Raw genomic sequence first — 19,688 nt, forward strand, 5'->3', positions numbered from 1 at the left:
TTCTAGTACGCTATGGATTACTCAAAAGTCAACGTTATTGGTCGTTGTGAAGATTTTTTGCCATCTAAAAAATTGAGTGAGTTAGAAGTTAATAATATTTACACAATCAGTGATGTCAAGTCTGTTAAAGCAAAATATGGAAACACTATCATTGTATCAATCGACAATGAGTTCTCTGTATTTTTACCTAGCAGAGTTGCAAAAATTTTGCTTGATGATCCAAAACTACTCGAAGACATGATCAAAAATGCAAGCGAAAATCACCTGGGACTGAACTATCTTGGTGGAAAATATAATCAATTTGAATTTGTGGGAATTTAAATAAAATTTTGATGTTCACTTTCATTGTTTCAAATTTTATTAATGTAAAACTTCCGTTTACTCATGAAAAAATATAAAAAACAAAACATTTGTATCTATATAATTATAATAATAATAAACTTTTTCTATATGAATAAATACCGTTTGTTCATTATTTTATTTAATTAATCATTAATATTATTAGTATTATTTTTTCATATAAGTTATAATTAATTTACAGTATAAATAAGTTTAGAATATGCTATTGATACTGATACTCTTACGCTATGTTAGAAGCTAGCACTATATTCAAAGGTTGAAATATATCGATAATCGAATGTTACACTTCTGTATATAAAGGTATACATTTTAACATGCATCAGAACGAAACTTAGATGAAGTGGTGGGGAAACGTATGAGGTGAGGTAGCATATCACTGAGTGGGGATACACGTAGAATATCCGAATAAAGTAGAGAGAATAAAATATATATAGATATAGTAAGACTTAGTATGTAAAGATGATGAGAGAAAATAACATTTAGAATATTTTTAATAACTAACCAAATGCTTTGGAGAATGTAAAAATATTACATCATATAATATTACATCATATTCAAAAAGATTAATTGATAAAAAACACTCAAAATTTGTGAAAATTTAAAATGGAATTTGAAAGTTTATTTTCATTATTTCAAGTGCACTTAATATTTTCATTTGCTTACAAAGAATATCAAAAACATAAAATAATAATTGTTTCTGTTTAGTTTTCTACATATTAATCCTGTATATTAATATAGATGAATTGAACATATTTGTGATGTTATTTAAGAATTTAATTATTGTAAGAATATGATTTTTGATTTTTGATTGGTTGAAAAATTAGATGCGCGAAGCACAAAGTTTAAAATTCTAGTTCTATCTTGATGAGACAATTATACACGTTTAAGAAATACTACAATTTTGAACTTTACGCTTCACATGCCCAATTTTTTCAACCAATCAAAAATCAGAGACCATATTCTTACAATAATTAGATTTTTAGTTAATTTTTACAACTATTTTTTTTAATTCGTCTAGTTTAATAAAGAAAATTTATTTTTCACTTACCTTTTTATAAATATAATTGATAAGCATACAATTATTAGTAGGAACCATTTTTATAAATAAAAATAATTTATAAGATTTAAAATTTTTTTGTCTTTTTATTAATATTTTTTAAATATAATTTTTTTCATGTACCAATAAATGATTAACACACATGAATAACGTTTTTTCAAATATACATACAATAATATTAATAAAATGTATGAACTCTTTCATATAATAGAATAATATTTTTGATTGAAAAGTTTTTTTTAAAAAAATGATATAAAAAATCAATGATGATAATTAACTAATCATCATCACTGAGGTAAATAACCTCGATTGGTGATGGCTTCTTCTGCTGTTGCTGTTGTTGCTGACATTGTTGGTGTTGCTGCACCAACAGTTCCTGGAATCCTGATGAAAACAGTTCTTCACGACTGATGATGTATGGAAAAGTTGATGAGTCACGATCAACTTTGAACCAAACTGTACTTTCCAAAATCATCACAGATTCTGCACTGACGTTGGCAATGGTTATTTTAGCTCCATTCAAGTTACCAGTCAAAATAAATTGACGCTGTAAAGCTAATTTAATAACGTCCATTAAAACAAAATTTGACAATTCGATTTCCCACTCAACTGGTGATATGATTAAGTCCACATTCAAATTTGGAAGGGTCATGGTTAGTTTTCCTTCAAAAATCGAAAAATTAATCAGTAAAAAAATTATACAGTACTCGATGAAAAAAAATTTTTTTTAACAACTATTCAAAAAATTTAAAAACATAAGTTTTTTTCAAGTGACCAATTTAAAATAAAAAATTCTTCTCACCTAGATTCGTCAGATGAAAAAAAACAACTTTTCACAAAAAATAAGAACTAGGATTCACTCAGAAATTTGACAGAAATTTTTTCACTTGCATGCACGTGGTCACGTTGATGAACTGATTCAGTTTGATGTTTAGTTCACTTATACTTATTTATATAGAGCAAAAATACACTCAAAACTTTTAGATGTGACAATTAATGAGTATCTGTGTGCAGTAAATAGAACTTATTGACAATTCGGATACACACTTCCAGGAGTATCGAGTTGCGAAGATAAGAAAATTGTGTTTGTCTAAAATTATTGTGACGCACTCTCAGATGTTTTTTTATGTTTGAGAAATTTCTATCAAGATCTCGATTTATGATCAATTTTGAGAACTTCATATTTTTTACTAAATGCAACATTTTTTGTAAAAAAAAAAAAATGTTTTTTACAAAATTTTTTAGTATTGTGCAATATTATTTAATTTATATTTTTCAACAATTTTTATTTACATAGATATACAGTTACATCAATAAAAACTTGTTTTCAAAAAGTTACCGCAATGAATCGTAAGGCAATTTTTTTCTCATGTTTTTCGATTAAATAAAATGCGTAACATTTTTTCGAAGGTTACAACTTTCTCAACGGAGTCAAATTATAAACCGGAAGTATAAGTCTAACTCCTTTTTTTAAATAATAACATTACTCTTGTAAATATTTGACATCAACAATAATATTTGCTGTTTAATTGTATGAGATCATGCATTTTTGCGTGGTAAATATGTATGATAAAACTATTCTCTAGAAAACTGTATAAATGAAAACAAAATGATTCAGAATTTTATTTTATTTTTTTTTTTTAATGATAATACATTTTTTTTTTTTTTTTTTTAATCATAATACATCAATTATTTAAAACTCTAATAAATTGTTGTGACAAAAGTTAAATGAAATATAAATAATTCTCCATAAACCAAATTTTCAAATGCTGCACATTTTCCAATGCACAGTGATAATCATCGTATATGATATCACTATGTTCAAGTTCTGGATGTTGGATAAAATGAGTAATTTTTGGTAAAGCTTCTGAGTGATGGACATCCTAATGATTCAAGATTAATGACTTGTTTAGTCGAACTACAAATACTTTGAATCCATTTTTTTTTTTTCGTGACCTTTGACGTAAATGTATTCGTAATCTCTCACAATGAAATTCAGAACTTCTTCAAGACAATCAAAAGGTATGACTCCTTTATCCCATGGTATACCATGATGCTTACGTATCAGCCATGAGTTCATATGTTTATAGTTATTAGGTAGCTCGCTCCAATTACAAGGTGGCTTGAAAATTTTAACAGACAGTATATTTAAATGATCTAATGTTTTATTTACACTAATTGCTGCAAGCTCTTTCACCACAAAACAATTGTTAGGCATTTTAAAGCCTTGAACATCAACAATAATTTCTCCAGCCATATATCACAAAAAGATAGATAAATTTTAGTCAGTCACAGAAACAATACTGAATATGTTTTTTAAAAACCAGTCTTTTATATGATTCTATTCTTCTGCTAAGTATTATGGAGGAAATTGTTTAAATAAATTACATGAAGATTTTTTGCATAATTTAGAATTTTATTTGATGATTTCATGATTTTTTAGATGTTTACTTCATCCGCTCTTCGAGTTTTTGGAACTTTTCAGTTAATTCTGATAGTTTTTTTAGTAAATTTTGTTCATCAGCACAATTTGAGCACAATATTCCCATGCGTACACTATTAATTACTTCAAAGTTTTTTTCTAATGCAAGGACATCATTTATAAATTTTTCAATATATTCAGAAGATTTGTTGTAAAAAACACTTTCAATTAAATCATCAAAATCTTCGCAAAACTTTTCAAGTTTTTCAGCATTTTCATTTATTTCCAAGAGTGTTTTTGCCAAATTCTGTTTATCAGCACAATTTATGTATGATGTATCGGCAAAAAGACTTTTGAAAATTTTAGAGTTTTTCTCCAATGTAATTATCCAGTTTACGAATTTACCAATATCTTCAGGAGGAACATCACCAAAAAATCTTTCCATTAGATCATCAAAATCCTCACAGAAAGGGTAATTATTCCGTAAAAATACAATTTCTTGTTCACACAAATTATCTATCTCCATGGTTTAAATGTTGTACTTGAAGCTCTCACGATACACTAACCAAATGAAGATTTATAAATTGAATAGTTGTGACGAAGTTAGCCAAAAAATGGTGAAATTCCTCCCTTTTTTTCCTCAAAAAAATAAGGCGTAATTGCGATTGCAAAATAGTAATAAAGGGCTGAGGCGGAGTCGGCCAGAAATGGTGGAATTACGTCGGCCCGAAATGGCTGACTTACCCCCCCCCAACATTGACAGCCGACAAAAAAGACAGGCAGCACATTATCGACCGGCCGTAAATTACCGACCCCCGGTGAAACAAATACCTGTCGAAACCACAAATGTCACTTACCACCCATCGGTAAATAGTTCGGATCAGAACCCACAATCTGTTTTATCGAGGGGGTAAAGTCCCCCTGTTCATCTACTGTTGGGACCTGACAATACGGATGCTAACTTGGCCTATTATCGCTATTGTCATGTGACTTTAAAAGCTCACAAAAAGGATTTAATTAGTCATGCGAAGACTGACAAACATAAAAAATTTACGCAATGGGAAAAATCTGCCAAATCAACTACATCGATAACAAAAATCTATAAACCAGAGTTGGCAGAAAGTACGAAAGTTGCTGAATTGAAAATATCTGCCTTTATCGCTGAACATTGTTCTTTGTTAACAGTTGATAACTTAATAAGTATACTGCCACAACTAGATCCATCGTCGGACGCTTTAAAGAACCTCAAGCTTCATCGAACTAAGTGTTCAATGTTGATAAAAAATGCGCTTGGGCCATCAATGCTGGAAGATCTGATAGAAGAGATCGGAGATTCTCCCTACTCAATAATAATTGATGAAAGTACTGATTTATCAACGCTCAAAGTTTTATGCATTATGGTACGTTTTTTTTCTCACAAAAAAAGTCAAGTTGTAACAACTTTTTACCGAATCATAAAAATAGTAAAGTGTGACGCGGAAAGTGTACACCAAGTAATTATGGATCAATTTAAAAAAGATGGCCTAAAGCTTGAAAATCTTATCGGAATCGGGGTTGATGGAGCTAATGTGATGATTGGAAAGTACAATTCTGTTACTGCTTTATTGAAAAAAGAACTGCCTGATTTGATTGTTGTTAAATGTGTTAGCCACTCCTTACATTTATGCGCGTAAAAAGCATCGGAATTACTACCTCGCCAACTTGAGTTTCTTGTTAGAGAAACACACAACTGGTTTTCATACAGCCCAAAACGATTGAATGAGTATCGAAAATTGTATGAAACGATTAATAATAATAAAGATCCAAAAAAAATTCAAGGGCTGAGCGGAACCTGCTGGCTTGCTCGCTATCAAGCTATTTGCGTCATATTAGAACAGTGGGATGAATTGAAGCTGCTCTTTTCAATGGCTAAGTCGAACGATAAATGTTACATGGCAGAACAGCTTTATGATATCATGGACCGACTACCTTATAAAGCTTTTTTAATTTTTTTAAGGAATGAATTAAAAAATGTGACTCAGTTAAATTTACTTTTCCAAAGTGACAACGTTGAATCTACGAAACTATTTGAGGACTTATTTCTGTTGTACAAAAATTTACTGCAAAGGCTTGTTGTACCATCTCGTCTAGAGAAATTAGTGGATTCGGAACTGCTAGAGTTTAACTTCAAGGACCATCTGATGCATACAGCTTCAATTTATTTTGGGTTTGATTTTCAGAACATTTCTCAACAACTAGCGCCCAGGGACTTATTGGATGTTAAAGAAAGGTGTAAAAATTTCCTTTGTTGTTTGGCTGAGCAAATCCAAAAAAGGCTTCCGGAAAATTTGTCAATTTTAAAAATAATTGCTGATTTACATCCGAAAGTCACTACATCTCAGGTTAAACCTGATATCAAACCGATATTGAATTATGTACAGCGAATTCATCTTTACGGTATAAAAAATGATGTCGAGTCTGAGTGGCACCAATTAAGTAATAAGGAGTGGGTAAATACTTCTAATTCGGCAGATTTTTATTATGAAGTATATAATGATTTAGATGCAGCTGGCTGTAAACGTTTTGAAAATGTCTCGAAATTCGGACTGGCATTCGTTACAGTACCGATTTCAAATGCAAGTGTTGAACGTGCCTTCTCGATCTATAATATTATAAAGAATAAGTTGCGTAATAAACTTTCTATTGAGATGTTACAAAGCATGCTAATGGTTCGATTTACGCTGCAACGGAATGGAGGGTCTTGCACAACTTTTCAACCATCTACGAAAATGTTAAAGTTATTCAATGTAAACATGTATGACTTTAAAAATACAGAAACTGATGATAATGAAATAATTGAATTATTAGATAATTCATGAATAAAAAATATTAAAAAATATTTCTGAATGATATTTATTATTTTTAATTTAATTATTTAAATGATTTAATTTGGTATTCGATTATTAATTTATTATTTATAAATGATTATATAATTAATTTCATAATATTTAATTATTCATTTAATTAATAACATTTATTTATAATAATGGATTTTTTAGGGGAATTTCGCCGTAATTGTAGGGATTTTAGGGGTTTTTGGTTGGAGCTTTAGGGAGAAAACATTTTGAGAGTTGGGAACACTGGCTCAAATAGTGATCCATTCCAAATATTTTTCACAGGCCCAGCAGGATGTGGTAAAACTTTTGTTATAAAACTTCTCATGGAGATTTATAACCGCTTCACTGATAACGATGGGTATTGCAACTCTTATATTGCCTGTGCTTCAACAGGTAAAGCTGCTGTTGCAATAGACGGGACTACTGTGCATACTGCTTTAAAAATATCTTTGTCTAGGTTACTTCCCCTAAGTACTGAGGTAGCTCATCAATACAGAGCATTATTTAAATACGTTAAAGTATTAATTGTTGACGAAATTAGTATGATCGGAGCTGAATTACTTACTCAAATTGACTCACGTTTAAAACAGATTACAGGTAATTTTAATATTAACTTTGGAGGGATAGATGTCATTCTCATTGGAGATTTACGTCAGTTACCACCGGTTAGAGCTACTCCAATCTACAAACAACAAAAACAAAGAATTGTTGGACCTGTATTGTGGCGTGTATTGAAATTTTATGAACTCGAGTAAGTAATGAGACAAGCAAAACAACAGTTCTCTACAATCTTGACTAAAATTGGAAATGGTGAACAACTTGGCGATTTCGAGTTGAACTTATTAGAATCACGTTTTGTAACTATTCAAGAAGCTGAAACTAAATGTCCACATGGGATCCGATTATTTAATACAAATGAAGCTGTAACAAGATATAATAGTAAAATTTTAAATCTTGCACAAGAAAAGACAATCTCAATCGCGAAAGATGTATTCACTGGTTATACTTCGGCAGAGCAAACTACTTCCTTCCGTCAAAAACTACACAAAATGTCATTAATTGATACTGGAGGATTACCTTACGAAACTGTATTTGTGGTAAACGTCTTCTACATGAGAACAACAAATATAGACGTGTCTGATGGCTTAGCAAATGGGGCTGTTGGTAGACTAGTTTATATAGAATATAATGGTGATAGAGACGTAAATGTTGCGTGGCTTGAGTTCCCAAACTCATTGAAGATTGGTCAAAAAATTCGAAGAAAAGTCGCTGGACATGTAGCTGCGCATCAAATTAGTAAAACAGCAGTGCCTATCACGAGAAGATCTTCGACTATTTCTCTAAATAACAGTAAAACGATTAATGTTAAACGTTCGCATTTACCTTTAGTTTGTGCCTGTGCAACAACTATTCATAAGTCGCAAGGGAGTACATACCCTGAAATTGTCTATGAATATGATAAAACACATCCCTTATCATTAGTTTATGTCGCTTTATCACGCGTTACAAGTGTCGATGGGTTATACATCACTACAAGAGATAATGATAAAACATTTTTTCATGGACGAAGACCTTCAACTGCAGTCGCTAATCTGCGAACTGAATTTCAACGACTCTCGAATAATCGTTTGATTACTATCAAAGACGATATCTTAAATTTCATTAGCCAAAGAAAAGGATTGACAGTGTATACTTTCAACTGTCAAAGTTTACGCGCTCACTCCATTGACTTAAATGATTCAGTTATACAAAAATCACAGATTTTGATGTTAAATGAAACTTGGCTGAATGACACTGAATCAGTTAGCATACCACATTTTAATTGCATCGTTCAATATAAACGATCAAATCATCGAGCTGGAGGAGTTGCTATTTATCACAATGCAAACGATACTACAAATATTATTACTCCTTGCATTGATATGACAATCAGACAGTCCGAATTTGTAAGTTCATCAAAGTCGACCGTAGGTGAATTTTGTGTAGCGGAGTGTGTAATGGAAGATGGTCATAAAATTGTTTTAGTTGCAATTTATATTTCTCCAAATCAAAAAATTGAAGACATTATTTATTTTTTGAAAAGAACATTATTTCCATTCACAACAATTGGAGCATCTTATATGGGTAAAAATGAGGATAAGTTACCTATGGTTTTGAGTGGAGACTTTAATATAAACTTTAATTCAAAGACTTCTGAGCCACTGATAAAATTTTTTAATGACGATTTAAATCTATCAATTAATAATGACACTTCAGTTTCAACAACACGGCATGGCACCACTACTGATGGTGTATTTACAAGGTACTTATCTACAGTTTCAACAAGACTATTTGTATCATATTTTAGCTACCACAAACCTCTTATTACTCACGTCCCTATTCAGTCACTACGAGAAGAATCTACAAGTATAAAATAGTTTATTTAAAATATTTATAAATATATTTAATTAATAGTCATAATGATTGTATATTTTTACTATGTAGTCATATTTTCACGTAAATAAAACGTTTTTCATTTAAATGTAATCTTTTTAATTAATTTTAGTATAATATTTATCGTTAATCACCACTGAATTTTAGTTTTTTTTTCTATACGCCAAAGAAGTTTAACTTCTAACGCGTGTACATGAGTACACACACTCTTTTTTTTTATGTCAGTTTCAAAATGATTAATTATTTAATTTTTTAATTATTTAAAATTTAAAATATGAATAGTTAATGATTTATATGACAATTTATAGTGCAATTAATTTACTTCACAATTTAACTCAAAAATTCCATACCGCCTTAAATTAAAACCTCTATACCTCAAAAAGTATCATTCTTAACGATTTAATGCTGAAGACTTTTTTTTGTAGGAGATTCAATTTTCTACAAGTCTGTCGTTTGCATTTTTTCTGTAGCTAACTAATGTTGTTTACGAGATAGTAACAAAAAAACGCGAATTTTATGAAAAAATTAAATTTAGTGGCCCGTACTGCCCTGCAGGTGTGAGTTATGACTTTTCCGTAATGGAGACTTATCCAGGTCCTGGATAATCCCATTAAATGCCGCTGAGTTATAAAATTCAAAAGAAAAAAAAATCAAATTTTACGTGTATTTTAAATGGGAAATCATTACACGCCTTGGTCGAGTACTTAATATAAATATTCAGGGCCCAAACTTTCAGGAAATTTTTTTTTGGTACTCCCAACAAATTTTTACTATGGGAACGAAAAAAAAAAATAGTCCAATAAAAAAGCACCCTAGGTATATGTTTGTCGAATCGGATTTTTTATTCATGTTTAGCTTTCATTAAATTTTCTGCAGATATTCTTTAGATTTCGGATATTCGGCTAATTAGGTCGGCTAAATAGTCATTATAAGATACGATTTTACTGAAATCCGGAAATTGAGTCGGGCTCCGAGCTTTTCTCCCGTACAAAATTTCGTATGGTGTAAACTTGGTGGCCGTGTGTACGGTGGTGTTATAATTTAGCATTACCATAGGGATGTACCGATCCCAGTAACTCAATTTATCTACGTTGAAACGGATGGGACTCTTTTGACAAGTCTACTCGTTCTCTTTGGTCACCCCTTAATTTATTTAGGGCGCCACTGGATTTTTAGACACAGTATCCAGAAACTGGACCAGAGCATGGAGTAAGTTCTGCAGGGTCGTGAGAGATTGCTAGGAAGGAAACAAAAATTATCAAAGAAATTCATTTTACAAGAAATTTTATTTAACCAACCCCATGACAATAATATTCCCCTTACAATTAATTAACACTTAATACTAAGTCCTATTCCCGTTTAGACAACGGTTTCTATCATAGTTTCTCATTCCCAACGATACCCTCTTATGGAGCGACCATACCGCGGTTTCTAATTATTTTCCTCTATTTTCGAATTTTCCATTTTCCATATTTCATAATTTACATAGTTTCATAGTTTTATAGTTTCATAATTCCATAATTTCATAATTTTCCACACGCACCCACAATGTAATTATTATCATTCAAACACACTAATTAATATTTCCATACTTTATTAACTAATTTTCTAAGATTATCATTTACTTTTATTTTTCAAATTAAATCTGATTAATAAATTTTCGAAATCCAAATTAAATTTCAATGAACAAATTTTCTCTTGAATAAATTTTCCATCCATTTAATCGAAATTTATACAAATGAATTTTATTTATTTGAGCTAACGTTTCCCAGTCCCCCGTAGGGTAAAGTGCGCAAATTTAGCTTTTGAAAGATTTTAAATAAACTTAATGGCCGGATTCTCGCCTAAGTGCAGAGCAAATTAGAACTTTGAGAATACGAATCTCTACGATTAATTTAATAAGTAATATGTGGCCTGCCGGTTGAACCGTGTCTGAACTCGTCTTAAGTGCAGCGCAAATTAAGATAAGGGACTTTTACAAGGCACGGGCCCGTCAAATTAAACGCGGAAGACGGATTAACTAACAAAGACTAGGCGTTGGCTTATGCTCATCTTTTTAAAAACTCGCGTTGCTGAACTTGCAGAAGTCCCCGCTAGTCAACCAGCAGTCGCGTAGTTTATATTTTATTGTAGCTTTCACGCATGGAGAAGTCTTCCATTTGCGCGGGCGATTTAAATTTAGAGAAAAAAAATTTTGGGGTGGACATAACAAGAGGAAAATTCTGTCGATTAAATTTAGTATAATTTAGAAATTAAAAATAACACGACCTAAAAATTCATTCAAGTTAGATTAAAATTAATAAATAGAATCTATGTCTAAATTGATTCCAAAATTTTAAATGAGAATTATTAACTAAAATTAAATTTGGAAAATTCTCAAAATTCTAAAATTAAAATTATAATTGAAATGGATCTCCGAGAAAGTAAAATTGTCAATCAGTAAATTTAACAGAAAATTCAAAAAAAGTAAAAAATTCAACAGTAGCGAAAAAATTGTTCAAATACTTCGATAAATAAATTTTTCAAATTCCAGTGGATAATTTTAGAGATAATTAACATAAAATTTTAGCCTTGGAAAAATTTAGCCAAGCTAATAACTAAGTCTCAAATCCTTACTGGAATTCAAAATAGACATAAGTCGATTATTCAGGCAGATTGAATTCGAGTAAAAGTTTAATTAATCAAAATTTTTGGTTGGATAAAAAGCTGCTTTGATAATAAAAATTAAGCAACCGAAATTTTTATTTAATTATTTATCGAAGTCAATGTTAGGGACCGGGAAATTTGATTTCCAGGAAGTCAGGTTATAAAGAGTATTGCGATTTTTTTTAAATGATTGTAAATTAGAGTCAATCGTGTTATTAGGATGAAATTGTTTTATTGAATTGTGTGTGTGGAAATAAATTTTACATTATATACTCCTCGTTCACGGACTGTCGAGGAGGTTAGTATTAGCAGGTTGTCGACTAGTGTTATGGTATCCTCCTCTGTCCTAGTCGACTTCAGGTTTCTTTGTCCCGTAGTGAGGGTCCGGGCGACAGCGAAAGGGCTAAGGACGGTTGAAACCTTGGGCAGGGGTCCGAGCGACCACCCAGGGTCAAACCTAGAGTCTTAGAGCGCAAGGTTCTTGTGGACATACTACGATATAGACGCTCCATATGAGGGTATCGTTAGGAATAGGATAACTTTGATAGAAACTACAATATAGACGCTCTTTCAGAGGGTACTGTTAGGAATAAGCAAACTTTTTTTATATTATGAAAGTGTGTGTGAGAATTAAAGTAAAATCAAATTGTGTAAAATTAAGCAAATAAATTTATATTTCATGTTAAATTTAATTGTCATTATTTGTGACATCCCAATTATAATTTCTCTCGACTCTGTAATATCTCTCTTGCTTGGATCGGTTCTGGAAACCGTGATAAAAATTCCAGTGGCGTCCTTAAATTTTAAACTTAAATAAAGAGGTGACCAAGGGACGGAATCAACCCGTTACAGATCAATTACTATCGCCAAAGTATCCCCAATGCAGCACAACTTCTTTTACCTCTCAACAGCTACCCTAAAGAATCCAAGAAGAATGATAAAACTACGATCATCTAGAACACTGAGGCGGAAAAAGTGTTTAACAAGTACAAAGAACAACTTGCGACAACAATATCGCTGACTTTCCCATCGTCTAAAGACCCGCTGGTATTATCCACGGACACATCATCAACGGCTATCGGTGCTAAGCTAGAACAGCTAGAAGACAACAAGTAGAAATTGTTTTTTTTCGCGCAAGCTCAGCGCAACGGAACAACGGTACAGCACCTACGATCGAGAATTTCTCGCAATTTTAGTAGCTGACATATGCATTCAAACAAAAGCTTGACAAAGCGTCGGAACGCCAAGTCCGCCAACTTGACTTCATTTTACAGTTGACAACCGACATAGTCTATGTCAAAGGTGATGAAGACATCGTAGCAGACGCACTCTCCCGAATCAACGCAATTGACATGCTATCAACTTTCACTCATCAAGTTATACACCAAGCACAACAAAATGTATTGTCGCAAACTCTCCACTAAGGAGAAATTCCGTAATTCTTCTGTATGTAGTTGATTGGTTGGAAATTGGTTCAGGATCTATTTATTTAAAAATAAAAGACTCGGTGTTGGGGTGAATAATTGTGATTAATTTATTCCCCAATGGGAGAAAACTCTAGCAATTGCTAGAGAAAAACTCCTCGAAATTGAATACAATTAAGAGATATGTGAGTGTATATGTGTATTGATATGAATGTATATAATAATTGCACTGTTGAGCAATGAGGGGTGAGAATTGATCTCAGCCGCCGTCAGGTTATTGTGGTTAACCGTCAACCGTTAATATCTCAGTAGAGATGTAAAATATAATTATGATCAGAAAGGATCGTGTGTTTGTAATCGGAAGAGAATTGACTGTGTGTTTAGAATGGTTTGAAAGAACCAGTAGGTTCAAGTATTGAATTTGGTCGCTGGGATCGAGTTGTGTTATAAGTTTGATCGCTGGGATCGAATCTTTGATCAGTGGGATCAAGTTATGTTATAAATTTGATCGCTGGGATCGAATCCTTGATCAGTGGGATCAAGTTGTGTAATGAATTGATCGTTGGGATCGAATCCTTGATCAGTGGGATCAAGTTATGTTATGAATTGATCGCTGGGATCGAATCCTTGATCAGTGGGATCAAGTTATGTTATGAATTGATCGCTGGGATCGAATCCTTGATCAGTGGGATCAAGTTATGTTATGAATTGATCGCTGGGATCGAATCCTTGATCAGTAGGATCAAGTTATGTTATGAATTGATCGCTGGGATCGAATTATTTTTGATTTAAATGATTTGAATATTTTGTTTAAATTAGTAGTTGAATATAGTTTTCTAATTTACGTGAGAATTTACTATTTAATTTAAATTATTTTCTGAATAACTCAACAAATTATTAAACATATGAATTTATTAATGTACCTTGTTTCTTGTAAATTTGATTTGAATTTAACAATTAACACGATTAAATTTAATTAAATAAAGCACATCAATGAAGTTAAGTTAATAATTACGACTGACTAAATTCAATTAACACTTGCAAAATATAACTAATTAACAATGATTTTAATTATAATTGAATATTATGAAACTGAATTGAAGATTCTTGACAAACTTTTAACAATGATAATTTATTGCGTCTAATTTATCACGCGATTGAAGACAATGGCCGCGATGCTAAACGCTAAGTACGACGTACTTTTTATTAGCGTCTTAAATATTTGACCACGAATTTATGTTAAGTTTAAAATTAATGCACAAATGTCGAATCAATGAATTTAATTAAGTATGAGAACTGATAATTAACTGATAATTAATTACGTTAGCAAATAATAAAACACAATGGAATAATTTCTTTGTCAGAGAGAACGCAGGTATATTGCACTAGTCACTAGTCCCAGTACAACTGCCGCTCATGGCGTCCCCACCGGCCTCGTGCCCCGGGCTCCCGGTCTTCTTCCCGCTAAATCATGGGGCGCATGTGCAGCCGCCATTTGACATCGCGTTCATAAGAACGATCATAGAAATTGCCATGAGAATGACCCATGTTAGATATTAAGTATAGGTGTTTAAAGTTTGAATACACTCATGAGAGCGCTTTAGTCAATCTCTGTTGTACCGACATCAAACACACTCCCCCCGTTGCGAATGTATGAGAAAGATTATGGCATGTAATGTATGGTGTAATACAATGGTTGTTACATTATTAGATCAAGTATTAATAGGTAATGGACATAATAGAGTGATGTTCCGTTTGAACAATCCTCGTGATGTTCGGATTGATGCGAGCCGAGTAACTCCGTCATCTCCGGGATGCAGTTCGACCACGACACCCAGTTGCCACAGCATGCATGGTTGGTTTTTGTCCATTAACAATACGATCTGATTAGGTTTGATTTCCCCTTGAGTTGTGTGCCATTTTTGACGAGTTTGGAGTTCATGGAGGTATTCTAGATACCAGCGTTTCCAAAAATCTTGTCTGGCCTTAGTGATGAATTGCCATACGCTAAGACGATTATCTGGAACATCAGAAAAATCATGTTCAGGCAGCATTGTGAGAGGGCGACCTATTAAGATATGAGCAGGTGTTAATGCTATAGGATCATTAGGATCACTAGATAGCGTCCATAAAGGTCTAGAGTTAAGTATAGATTCAATTTGTATAGTTAGAGAATTTAATTCTTCAAAGGTGAGAAGTTGATCCTTCACTACCCTCTTAAGATGATGTTTAAAGGACTTTACTGCTGCCTCCCAAATGCCCCCAAAATGTGGTGATAATGGTGGATTGAATTTCCAGATAATGTTTTTTCTGATAGCGTAATCATTTATTAGATTTTGATGAGATTGAGATGTAAAAAGAGCATAGAGTTCGTTCAATTGATTATTAGCGCCTACGAAGTTGGTACCATTATCAGAATAAACATGAGATGGGACCCCCCGGCGACCAATAAACCGCCCAAAGGCTCCCAAGAAGCCATCAGAGGTCAGGTCGCTAGCAATCTCAAGATGGACCGCCTTCGTGGCCATGCAAATGAAAACACATCCGTAAACCTTAATCTTAGTTCGATTTCTGAATTTTCGTTCTTTTATGAATAAAGGTCCAAAATAGTCTACTCCCACATGTGAGAATGCGGCGGACTCTGTTACTCTGGCACTAGGCAGGTCAGCCATCTTCCCTTGAAGTAATACAGGGCGATGTCGAATGCATTCCACGCATCTTTTGACAATCCGCCGTATCTGGCTTTTCCCATCCAGTAACCAGAATTTGTGGCGTAAGGTTGATAAAGTAGCTTGTATACCGGCGTGGTATGAATTTTTATGAGTTTCTCTAATAATTAAATCAGTAACATAATGATGTGATGGTAATAAGATCGGATGTTTTGTGGTAAAGGAGATAGGGGCGTGTTTTAAACGACCACCTACTCGTAATAAACCATTTTGATCAAGAAATGGATTTAAACAACGTAATCTCAAATTTTTAGTTTCTCCAGTGTCTTTAATTTGTTCTATTTCATTGTGAAATTGTTCTAGTTGGATTAATGCAAGTATTCTAATTTCAGTTTTTGACCTTTCTTCAACACTCAGAGGCTTATGTTTGAATTGACTTGACTTGAGCATACGTAAAACAAATGAATATGAGTTGATGAGTGTTGAATATGATGAAAAGCGTTGGAATAGGTCATTGGTGGATGTAAGCAAGCAAGTATTTTTTCGCATACCTGGTAGTTCTGATGGAACTGACTGAATTGAAATTGGCCAGGTATTGGAGTCCTGTGAAAGCCACGTAGGACCCTTGAACCACATTTTGTTTTTAAGAAATTCAGAAGGTAATTGACCTCGAGATAAAGAGTCAGCTGGATTATCACATGTTCGAATATGACGCCATTCTATGTCTTTCCCGAGAGCTTGTATTTCTGAAACTCGATTGGATTCAAAAACTTTAAGATTGTGAGATGAACGTTTGAGCCATTGCAAGACTATAGTTGAATCTGACCAGAAAATTGTTTTGTTACATGTGAAATCAAATGCAGGAAGTGCTTCTTTGTATAATCTAGAAAGTAATTGTGCTGCACATAGTTCTAATTTAGGAATAGTTACATCTTTAATTGGCGCGACTCTGGATTTTGAACAAGCTAAATAAACCATGATTTGATCTTGTTGATTCATTGATCGTATATATAAGCAGGCTCCGTAGCCTATTTGACTGGCGTCACAAAAGCCGTGTATCTCGATATAAATAGCATTAGGAATAACAATATTACGATCAACAGCAAATTCTTTAATTAATGGTAATTGTTGAGCAAATTTACACCAATGAGTATGCAAATTCTGAGGTATTGCTTCATCCCAATGAACCTTTACCTTCCAACATGCTTGTATCATAGTTTTGGCAGCAAGTACTACTGGACCTAATATTCCAAGTCGATCGAAAATTTTTGCGACATCTGATAAGATTGTTCTTTTAGTTATTTTTCTTAAAGAATCTAGTGAATTAACAGTATAGATAAATTCATCAGTTAAAGAGTTCCAATAAACCTCCAAAGTTTTAGATATAGGATCATCGTTAATAGCACAATCTAAGTCAAGAGTTCTTTGATCAAAGTTATCCAATGCATGTTTATGATTGGAGGCCCACTGACGGAGTTCAAAACCCCCCTTTCTTACGAATTGAATTATTTCGTCACGTAATTGCAAAATTTCAGATAAAGAATTTGTTCCAGTTAACAGATTGTCTACATACAAATCTCGTTTAAGTATGGTTGAAGCATTTGGAAAATTGTAACGTTCGTCATCAGCTAATTTGTTTATTGTACGCGTGGCTAGAAAAGGAGCTGCTGATACCCCAAAAGTAACTCGTTGTAGTTCAAAAGTACTAATTGTGTCATCATGATAATAAAGAATTCTTTGAAATTTATGATGGTCCGGATGGACTAAAATCTGTCGGTACATTTGAGCAATATCAGAAGTCATAGCATAAACATAACTACGAAAACGTAATAAAATAGTGAATAAGTTATCTTGTACAGTAGGCCCCGTCAGTAGAACCTCGTTCAAGGAGATACCTTTGTCGGATTTTGCAGAGGCGTCGAATACAACGCGCACCTTGGTGGTAGTGCTAGATGTCTTAATGATGGGGTGATGTGGTAAGAAGTAGCCCGGCTCTTGATCATTTGATACAAATACCATATGACCAAGGTCGATGTACTCCTGCATTACCTTATTGTATTCAATCTTAAGTTGTTGATTTAAATTCAATCTCCTCTGTAATGAGAGAAATCTCTTATAAGCTTGTTGTCTTGAATTACCAAATTCTACATTGTCGACTTTGAAGGGTAGTTTTACAATGTATCTCCCAGTTGCATCTCGTGTAGTATTAAGTTGATAGTGTTTTTCACAAAGGGAATCATCTACAGTTCTAGATCCCCTGGGACTAATGTCTTCTATTGTCCAAAAACGTGTTAATTGGTTAGATAAGTCTAAAAGTTGACATGATACAGGCTGTGTGTTATTATCATCGTTGACTCCCCCCCCGCTACAACCCAACCAAGCACGGTTTTCTGAATGATTAAGTCACAATCGTCATGTGAGCGATTTATTTGTCCAATTGACAGCAAAGCTAAGGTGGTTCCAGAACCAATAAGAACATCTACTGGTCGTGGAAGATGAAATAGTGGATCAGCAAGAGTTATGTTATTAGGTATATGTATTTTATCACGAGGAAATACTTCATTAGGACTTAAATCGGTGATTTTACTGACTGTTAGAAAGGATAATGATTTTTGAAATTTACTATTCAAAGATTTACATACTACTTGTATAAGATGTTTAGAGAATGTTTGCATTCCATTAACCGCGCCAATAGGAATAGCACAATTTTGAATTGGTAACTTTAATTTATTTATTAAATCTTCAGTGATAAAATTAGCAGTAGCACAAGTATCTAGTAAAGCACGAGCTTGAATGAATTTACCATCAAAACCACGTAGGTGTATGAGAGCGCTCATCATTAATTCAAAACGTGGCATTCTAAGTGCTGTGGTTAGGTTGTGCACAGATAGTCATTTGGTGGAGTCCTTGGCAGCTGGTGTGACAATAGTTGATTCAGGCTTAGAAGTAAGTGTTGTATTGTTTTTGTTATGAGAATATTGTTTTTGTGGAGTTTGCGCAGAATGCAGCATAGTGTGGTGGAATTTGTTACAGAGTCTACATCGTATTGAGTTGCAAGGTCCCTTGTGATTATGTAAACAGTTAATACAGAGTCGGGAAGCTCTAACAAACTTAATGCGTTGGTCAATAGTCAATGAGTTGAATTTCTGGCATCTAAATAAGGGATGAGTTTGTTTACAGTTTGGACAAATGTTAGCAGTAGTAGTCATCAGTATTCTAGTGGATGATTCTCCGCACTGGGTTTTAGAAATGTTTCCTGAATAGTCATTGCGTTTTCATTTAAAGGGTTGATCTGAATTGCGATGGTCATGATGCCGTGTACTAAGTCTAAAGGCATAATTTGTAATGAATTTACTAAAAGATTCAAAAGTTGGAAGAGTATTGTCATCTGTAAACGTTTCTGACCATTTGTCTCTAATTTCAGTAGGTAATTTATTTTCTAAAATTCTTACGAGCATAACATCAGTTAATGGTGAATTTAAAGATTCGAGGTCACTTAAATGTTGTTGAGCAGTATCAATAAATTTAGTGAGATTGTCTGTGGTAGCAACAGTGATGGGCTTTATATTTAAAATGGAGTCACAGTGTTTGTAAATCAAAGCGCGTTCTTTTTGATAAGTTCCTGTGAGTAATTTCCAGGCCTTTTCATAACTTTCAGGGCTGGCAGCGTAAAGCGCAAGCTTGTTAGTTGCAGCACCTACTAAATATGAACGTAGATATAAAAATTTATTGAGATCATCCACATCAGTTCGTCCGTCTATTAACGTTCTGAAAGTGTTTTTAAAAGAAATCCAATTTTCA

At 32.9% G+C, this 19,688-nt stretch overlaps 2 protein-coding genes across 2 annotated transcripts; both read right to left on the reverse strand.

Annotated features, from left to right (window-relative positions):
• Window positions 1-1,642: 1,642 nt before the first annotated feature.
• On the reverse strand, window positions 1,643-2,306 carry LOC141535349 (uncharacterized). Its single transcript, XM_074255226.1, has 2 exons — window positions 2,220-2,306; window positions 1,643-2,080 (listed from the first exon to the last, which is right to left on the reverse strand). Exon 2 carries the CDS (start codon window positions 2,067-2,069, stop codon window positions 1,695-1,697), a length of 375 nt encoding a protein of 124 aa, XP_074111327.1. The 5' UTR covers window positions 2,070-2,080; window positions 2,220-2,306; the 3' UTR covers window positions 1,643-1,694.
• Window positions 2,307-14,930: 12,624 nt separating this feature from the next.
• LOC141534050 (uncharacterized) lies at window positions 14,931-18,745 on the reverse strand. The gene is made up of 2 exons (XM_074253194.1): window positions 18,265-18,745; window positions 14,931-18,160 (listed from the first exon to the last, which is right to left on the reverse strand). The coding sequence occupies exons 1-2, from the start codon at window positions 18,743-18,745 to the stop codon at window positions 14,931-14,933; spliced, it is 3,711 nt and encodes a 1,236-aa protein (XP_074109295.1).
• Window positions 18,746-19,688: the final 943 nt, after the last annotated feature.

The sequence above is a fragment of the Cotesia typhae genome, unplaced genomic scaffold, assembly GCF_013202065.1.
Source record: "Cotesia typhae breed Kobodo isofemale line unplaced genomic scaffold, CoteBio_Ctyphae scaffold_13, whole genome shotgun sequence".
Classification (NCBI taxonomy): Eukaryota; Metazoa; Arthropoda; class Insecta; order Hymenoptera; family Braconidae; genus Cotesia; species Cotesia typhae.

Bases quoted from the DNA above. Each gene is read 5' to 3' on its own strand.
- LOC141535349 (XM_074255226.1), bottom strand. From the start codon at position 2,069: ATGACCCTTCCAAATTTGAATGTGGACTTAATCATATCACCAGTTGAG.
- LOC141534050 (XM_074253194.1), bottom strand. From the start codon at position 18,745: ATGCCACGTTTTGAATTAATGATGAGCGCTCTCATACACCTACGTGGT. The intron at 18,161-18,264 runs GTTGGGTTGTAG...TTTGGACAATAG, and splicing joins CATTCAGAAAACCGTGCTTG to AAGACATTAGTCCCAGGGGA.